The sequence below is a fragment of the Micropterus salmoides genome, unplaced genomic scaffold (genome assembly GCF_014851395.1).
Source record: "Micropterus salmoides isolate LMB-PRFRI ecotype aquatic unplaced genomic scaffold, ASM1485139v1 Ms_hic_scaffold_3437, whole genome shotgun sequence".
Lineage (NCBI taxonomy): Eukaryota > Metazoa > Chordata > Actinopteri > Centrarchiformes > Centrarchidae > Micropterus > Micropterus salmoides.
Genome location: NW_024042748.1, coordinates 1 through 8,071, shown reverse-complemented (window position 1 = coordinate 8,071; position 8,071 = coordinate 1). Strand labels below are relative to the sequence as shown.

The window sequence follows — 8,071 nt, the reverse complement described above, 5'->3', positions numbered from 1 at the left end:
AGATCGGTTGGCTCTAAACAGAAGGCTGTAGCCCTTCAGTATTTACTGATATGTGATGTTTAAAAAGTTGGGCAGACTGCACTGACTTGGTAACAGCAGAAATAAATCAGATTTAAGTCTGAAGTGCAGCTGTTAAGGAGATCTGTGATGAATATGCCTTCTTTTGGAGCTTGATGATGATGCTGGATTTGGAGGCTCTAAATGTTCAAGGAGACCAAGTAGCTGCTCAGTTTACCAAACTAATGAGGATTATGTCTGTTTTATTCAGAACAATCTTTTGCTTCATCAGATTCTCTATTGTGTAATATTGATTAACTTGTTGTCTTACAGCACAGTTTGTTTTCCAAGTCTTGTTCCAGTAGCACTCATTACCAGGGTTAGTCAGCCTCCTGTTCATACTCACCCTCACCACATTTCTCCCTAACATTTTTGTCTTGATGTAATTAATCTGAGCGTGTTTGTCGTGTTGTTGGGCCATGGATTATTTGTTTTTAGAACCAGGTGTGTCGACGTTATGACTTACAATGTGATTCAGCTTGGGTGCCAGGACGGGACAACTAGCTCTGCGTAACGTGTGGCCCTATATGTACAGTAGCTCTCTTATGGGTGGCAGCACGCTTCATGTCTGACACAAGCCATATTTGAGCCTCTCACTGTTGGTGTGGTGCAGGTTCCACCACACGCATGCACGTGCGCGTGCACACACACACCTTTGCACATCATCATCACACACATACATTAAACATACACATGCGTACACACATAAATTCATGTACTGTAGTATACAGTATATTTACACATTTATATATATATATATATCGGATCAAGCATGACAAAAGCAGGTCTTAAGTTCAGCACTATTGTACAAAGCATCCAAAGTGTAATAAGGGTATAAAATGTAAGTTTGTGTGTCTTCATTATTATTGACTGTCTTCTACAGGCCAGCATCAAGGATACTAAGATCACTTTTGAATAAGTAGTAATAGGCCCTGTGTACAGACGTGAAAAATTACAAGAACTGGTTTTATGGTTGCAGGCTAGCACCACATTTCAGATCTACACATGGTGTCTGCTGCATAGGAGGCCCATCAGTTTCAGTGTAGCTGCGTTTTTTTTTTGTTTTGTTTTTTTAAGGGAACATGTACTGAGCTAGCACTGATCTGATTGCTCCATTTTGGGAGTACAAGTCGGTCTTAGTAAGCAGTGGAACTGTTACTGAACACCACTCGCTTCCTGTCATCATTACGAACAGGGAATCTTTCCGTTCTCATCCTGTACTTTGTGTCTCTGATATTTAATGGAAATCTGTTACCATCTTGAGCCAGGGATCTGAGCTGTCTGAAGAATTAGAGAGAGTTATCACCGCTCTCTCTCAATTTAGAAGTAGGTTTCAGTTTCTCCTGGACAGGTCGTGTTATCAGGGAAACCACTGGATCTACCTTTCATTCCTGGGGTTCAAGAAACGGGGTGAAAACTTGCCATTATATTGATGCACCACTATGGTTGACGTATATTGTATCCTCTGGCCCTGAATGTTTATTGGTTGGGTGGGGGGGGGGGTCAAACAGTGAAAACTGTATGCATGTCTATTGTGTTTTGCAGAGCAAGTAACGGGTGGGATGTTATCGCTATTGTATTCTATGTGAGGGTAAAGTTTAACTCATGGCATTGGAACATTGAAGCGCTTTTTTAAAAAAAATGGGACGTTTATTTGAATTTTTTTATTGCTGATACTAACTGATGTATTATGAGTTTTGTGCTAGAGTTTGAGTGGGGCAGTGGTGTGTGTGTGTGTGTGTGTGTGTGGGTGGGGGGGGCTAGACAATATTAGTGGGCTGTTTATATGGTTAATGTACTTACCTATTCTATTCTTTGTATTATGATTTGTAATTATGTTGCTTTTTTGAACTGAGAATATGTAATGAAATTAATTCATGGGACTGAATCTTGACCTTTTTATGGACAACAAATAAAAAGATCACTTATGTACAAAAATTTTAAACTATTTGTTTTAATGAGTACTCTTAATATAGTACTTAATTTAGAAATAAAACACTTAAATATTTTTAACCCCCACGTTACAAACTCGCATACACTAAAGATTTACTGTTTGAATGACATGACTGTACACCAGTGATACTGGATTTTGGATATATATATATAACAGTCTCATCCCCATGATTAGCTGGAATTCATACATGCAGATAGTGCTCAGGTTTTGTACCATTATAACAATCGTGGATATGTGTTTTCCAGACCTACAATAATTTTGGAAAATCAGAAATACCACATAAATAGTTTAATGAATATCAGAGTTAAAATGACCTGTGTATTTTTTTATTTAAACAATATTAGAGCAGACATACAATTACTGAAGCATCACCACAGGCGTTTTTGACACATTAATATTTACACAAAATTCACAATGTTTTGTCATAAAAATGGTTTAAAGTGATGAAAATCATATCGCCAACAAGTGTATGAACACTGGATGTCAAAAATTCTCTGTTAACAGGTGTGACAAAAGGGCACTAGCAAAAGTGTTGTACAATTTGCATTTTGAAGAAGTGAACTCCTGCCTTTCTCTCTCGTAACAGTGAAGTTTAATGGGGGTGACTGCCCTCTGCTGGCTGATTATTGTCATTCACATTTTTTCATATTCTTGTTAATAGTGACTCCGGTGTGTTGTCAATTGTGGCAGGATGTGTTGATCCAAGATGGCCAAGACTCCTGCAACCTCCGCTAGCTGAGCTCAGCTGTTCACCTGCCAGGAAATAAACCTGGCTTCAACAGGCTGCCTCCATATGGCTCAATGCAGGAGATCCTCGCATGAATTTTTATCCTATCAGCAGAGAATGAGTGCACTCCTAACAGAAATATTGTCGGGGTGCTTCTCTGCCAACACACTCAGTCATCCATGTAGTTCACCACATGGTGGCCTGGTTCAGACATCCCAAAAGCATCTTATTGCTGACTTGCATCATCTGTAGACGTGGCGCTAACACGGAAGGTTAATTTTTACTGTGAACATGTTTGTGCAAAATATTGTACATTTGTTTTTACAAAAAAAACTTTCACTGAAAGACGTAGGCCAATAGCATGTTAGATGGGCTGAGTCTCACTGCTAAGATGCTTTTGGGAGCCTGTCTAGACAGGGATCAATGTACAGCAGGATCTTAATAGAGTGGTGCATTGCAGGATTTGTTTGTCACAGTCCCTTGCCACTGGCTATGTTTCTTGGTACCTGCAAAAGAAGAGGAAACAGCATGAGTAGAGGTCAGTGGTGGAGGATGTACTTAAGCACTATAATGTGAAAATAAAAGTACACGTCTTAACACCAGAAATTTATTTGCTAAATATACTTATTTATATAGTAAATATACTCTTTTTTTTGGCATCTACTGTATAATTAGAATGGCTCTAATTATACAGTAGATGTATTAATAAGTAGAATTTTAGTGTATGTGTAGCTCGAAGCAGAGCTAATTTGAAGTACTTTACATACTGTTGGCTAATTTAATATTTAACAATGCATCATATTTTATGTTAATCACATTATTTGTATGTAAACTTTTAATCTTTAGGGTATCTATAGCTCTGTAGAAATGTAGTGGGGTAAAAAGTACAATATTTCCCTTTTGAAATGTGATGGAATAGAAGTTAAAAGTAGCATGAAATGCACATTATTTAAGTAATCACATGCTAAATTCATGTCTTTATAACCTTAATCTTTAAGAAATTTAGTATTCATTTAGTATTTCACAACTGTTGAGAAAAACCAGTGCAAAGCATCATCTCAGCATGTGAATTTTTAATGCAGGGGTGTGACTCTATTGGAACATAATCGGTGATCTTTCATGTTGCTGTCTAACCTGTAGAACTACTCTTAACATGTCTTATCTGCACGTGATTGTTTTTTTTTTAAGTCGCCAAAACAGGTTTGAGCCATCTCACTTTTTTTCCCATCAGACTTCCTCTTGTGTCTTTCTCCTGACAGGCTGCCTTTTTTCTTTATGCATCAACTCACTCTCCGTTGTGCAAAGACAACTCAGTCAGGGCTCCCAAAGAGTTCAGCTGCTCCTCCAGTGCTGTGATCCTCAGCCCGATGTAGACAGCCACCAAGAGGAGCAATGTCATCCTACAAACACAAAAATGATCTGAATGCTGTTGCTTTCACAAAGAGAAAGTGCGTTGTGCTAAATGAATATAAAGGTGAACAGACGGCCTAAGATGGGTACATACTGTCATAACAACAAGTGAACATTCTGCGATAACGTTTCTAGAACCGCATCTCAGAGATTAGATACTTCTTTCCTTGCTAGCTTCCAGCCAATCCAGAAAGTCAACATACCAAAATGTGCCTCTAACCATACAATTCGTAGAACAATTATGCACAAAGCAGTGAGATTAATTTTTAGTACTCTTTAGTACTCTGTGAAAGTCCCTCATGCTTTAACATCCGTGTCTAACTTCCTGGGGGGCGGGTTGTCTTACAACCTATTCCCATTTACGTGTTTTACACAGTAATTGGTCAGATGTACACCTGTGTACCAACAGCGGAGTGACAGACAGCGGTGGAAGAAGTATTCAGGATATTCACTTCAGTAAAATAAGTAAATCCACAACACAAAACTACTTAATTACAATTAAAAGTCATGCAAGTATAAAACGTAACACTACTCATTTGCAATGATTAAACTCACAGCATCATGTAGATGTAGAAGAGAACGCTGAGATTCCTTATTTCTCTGAGGAAGTAGAGCGGCGCAACATTCTCAGTGATTCTCCGAAGCCATGATTCAGCTGGTTGAGAGAAAAAACATCATGTTATTGTATAATGACACATTTCCTCTATTCCATATTGGTAACAATAGATAGATATTACCATATGGGCACATCTGTTTGTGAGCTGTTACACACACACCTCTGTTCTCTTCATCTATTAAGCTGTTTTGACGGGTGGAATTGCTTCTTGTAGGACCTGGAAAACAGTGTCATTATTAAGATGTATCAGTTTAGCGGTAAAATGTTGAGTATTTGTTTTTTCTCAATTAGAAAAAGTGCCATTTCAAAACTGAAATCATTATGAAAAATTGTCTTCTGCTGGTACAAGAGCCAAACAACACAATTATTATGTATTAGCTGGTGATGATTACTCCATTACACGTTTCTCTTTTCCTCTGTCATCTTTATCTCACCTTCACTGGACATCTGAGGAAAGCCGTTATCAAGAAAATGTTCTGCTGTCTGCTCAGATCATGATCTGCGCAGTCCTCCAAACTCGAATAACTGGAGCCCTGTAGACAAGGAGAGGCACGCTGAAGGTAAAAGTCTTTCTCATCTCAAATTATCCACTCATATTCCCTCAACTATGACCAGATGGAACTGAAATTCCTGGTTTGGTTGAGTTAGACAAGCGGCAAACCTACCAAGTCATGATCAGCTTCATTCTCAGAGGAGGGATGAGTGCTGCTCTCCACCTATTCGAGACAAACACATAAACATCGGTTTAAACTGAACATGGCCTTTGTTTAAGAGAGGATGCCTTTATGTGCATGCAAATTAGTGGAGCACATACCTGTTCATGTAAAGAGACAGTTTGGAGGAGTTTGTAACACATCTCACGGTGCCTCAAAGACACAAATGAGTACTAAAAGAGAAAGAAAAGAGGTCAGAGAAAGGGTTAATCCAGCACAAAACAAACCATGTGTATGTTCAATTTTAAGGATGTTAATTTTAATTTGTCTTGGCTTGTCATTTTCACAGGACTTTCCCTTCTTCTTATCTCAGTTTCCATCTTTCCTTTTATTGATTTGTAGTTAACACTAAAACCACTCGACATATGCGAGTCAATTAATGCGAGTCAATGCGAGTCGAGGAGTTCAATAAGGTGTGTGCCATGTTTCTGAGCCACAAACCCCAAGAGGTTTTACCACATCACCAAGTACCTTTGGATCCGGATTATGTAGGCATTCAAGTTTAACTGCAGAATTATACTGTACATCCATATGTCAAAATCACAATCCAAAGCACTCAGCACAGAAAGTGAAGCAAAATAACAGAACAAAGATAATAAAGAACAATATGTAAGTGCATAGTCTGACCTTCTCTCCAACAGTTTGAATGGACAACATGGACAAAGCTGAGTTGTATTTCTTCACGTCCCTGACGCTGGACACAGGAATCACCACCTGCAGCATGTTGACAAAATACTTGTTCATTTTTTGATGCCATCACAGCCCTGAATAGAAAATTACAGTCATATTACACTTATAGAACATTCTCAGTGTGACCTGAAACATGCAGAACCAAGGTAAAGAACCAGCTTGTGATCTTATTCTCTATCCTAAAATAAAATAAAGCCTGACCTCTGGAGATGAAGGTGAATTCCCAGGATAGCTAATGTTAATGTTGACTGCTCCTTTACAGCTTCTGGGACATGTACACTTAAATGTCTGTTCTGCTGCTAAAGTTACTCCATATTAGTCTAACTGGCCTGAAATGGGATGTTGAATCTAAGAAAGCCCAAGCAGTGCCACAGCTGTCATTTCAGTGTTAAATCATTTTGTCAGATGAATTAACTGTCACCTCAAGGCGTCTGAGGGCGTTACCTTGGTATCTTTGAGCAGCACGGATGAGTGGAAACACACATGGTTCTCAGAAACAAAGAGTTTCCCATGATACAGCACCTCTTTCTGCAAGGCACAGGTGAATGCTACAGTGGAGACACACATAACATGCTCCATTTGAAGTTGTGAGGTAGGTGTTTCTCTAATTTAAACCCCCACCCAGAAGTCTCAACTTCTCCTTCACTGCGGAGCATTTGGCAAACAAAGTATTAGGCAGCACTTAATCAGACAAAGTGAAAAAAAGGACACAATGGGATGTCATTTCCATAATCAATACCTATGAATAAGTGACTCTGGACTTCAGCTCAACTCACAGTGTATCAGGTTCTCCCCCTCAGGAATCTCTTGAAACAGCTTGTGGAAAGTTTTGTTGTGCTTCAGGAAGCTCTTTAAGGGGAAAAAAGAGAAGTGTTCAAAAATACTCAACTGTTTTGGAGTACACAAGAAGCAGGTTCGGTGTTTGTTATCTGAAATAATTGACTTTAAACCTGCCATAATAGATTTTTTGGGGGCACCAGAAACTGTGAACTGTGAACATTGACATATCAACTTGTTGGCAAACGTGTCCAATATGTAATCTATGTAAGTCCAATATTCATTCTCTTTAACTGTGGCTCTACTCTACCACCTTCTGAGGTAAATATCTGGCACCTAAGCTGCTAATGCTTCACAGCGCTCACAAGGTGGTCTCCAACTGTGTCTGTCTGCTGGATTTTAGAGGCTTTTTTGGTGAAAACAGCTGGCTGCTGCTGTGGCTGAAACAACCCCATGAGAGAGGGGATAGTGAACTAATAGTAAACTAAAAGTGAAACTAAAAGTTGCAGGCTGGACAGCTAAACAATGAGCTGCGACTCACCATAAAGCTTCTTAAACCTGAGGAGAGCTGCTGATTCAGGTGCTAATTCTCTGTAAGTTCAAGTGACCCCTCTCACATATCATATTTTCACATTGTCATGTAATTTATTACATTGTTATTACCGTAAAACTTCAATTAATAGAGTCCCAAATACCCGCCTACCCCGTTTACTGGCCTGGTGTGGGAACACATTTTGACAAATAAATGCCTGCCTCAATTTAACGCCTGGTCTAATTTTTATAGAAGTTCTTTGGATGTATAAAACCACTTAAACGCGGGGTATGCATTAGCTGCTAAATATTAATGTTTTCACATATGATCTATATGTCAGTATGGACATGCTTACACATCCTTAGATCAGTTAGATTCTCCACAATTCAATCGTTCAGTTCACTTAAGGGAAACAACAAGCTCTAGTTCTTATAGATTTAGATTTAGCCCACCGGTGTAACCTGCCTGGTACAGGAGAGGAAAGGAAAAAAAGTGATGACTGCCGTTACCTTTGAAGCGCTCGTTAAGTCCGAATTAGTCCATTCTTGAATATTTATATCCTTTAGTCTGTAAGGGTCCACCGGTCAAAGGAATC

General features: G+C 39.0%; 1 protein-coding gene across 2 annotated transcripts; it reads right to left on the bottom strand.

The window, feature by feature from the left end:
• Positions 1–2,318: 2,318 nt before the first annotated feature.
• LOC119884437 (GRAM domain-containing protein 2B-like) lies at positions 2,319–7,287 on the bottom strand. Of its 2 annotated transcripts, none has more exons than XM_038694839.1 (10): positions 6,944–7,287; positions 6,612–6,715; positions 6,105–6,191; positions 5,579–5,650; positions 5,430–5,480; positions 5,199–5,297; positions 4,925–4,981; positions 4,704–4,803; positions 3,955–4,138; positions 2,319–3,244 (listed from the first exon to the last, which is right to left on the bottom strand). In XM_038694839.1, the coding sequence occupies exons 1-7, from the start codon at positions 7,122–7,124 to the stop codon at positions 4,943–4,945; spliced, it is 633 nt and encodes a 210-aa protein (XP_038550767.1). In that variant the 5' UTR covers positions 7,125–7,287; the 3' UTR covers positions 2,319–3,244; positions 3,955–4,138; positions 4,704–4,803; positions 4,925–4,942. The 2 variants fall into 2 exon arrangements, with proteins under 2 accessions (XP_038550767.1, XP_038550768.1); XM_038694840.1 differs by having other exon boundaries at positions 4,028–4,138.
• Positions 7,288–8,071: the final 784 nt, after the last annotated feature.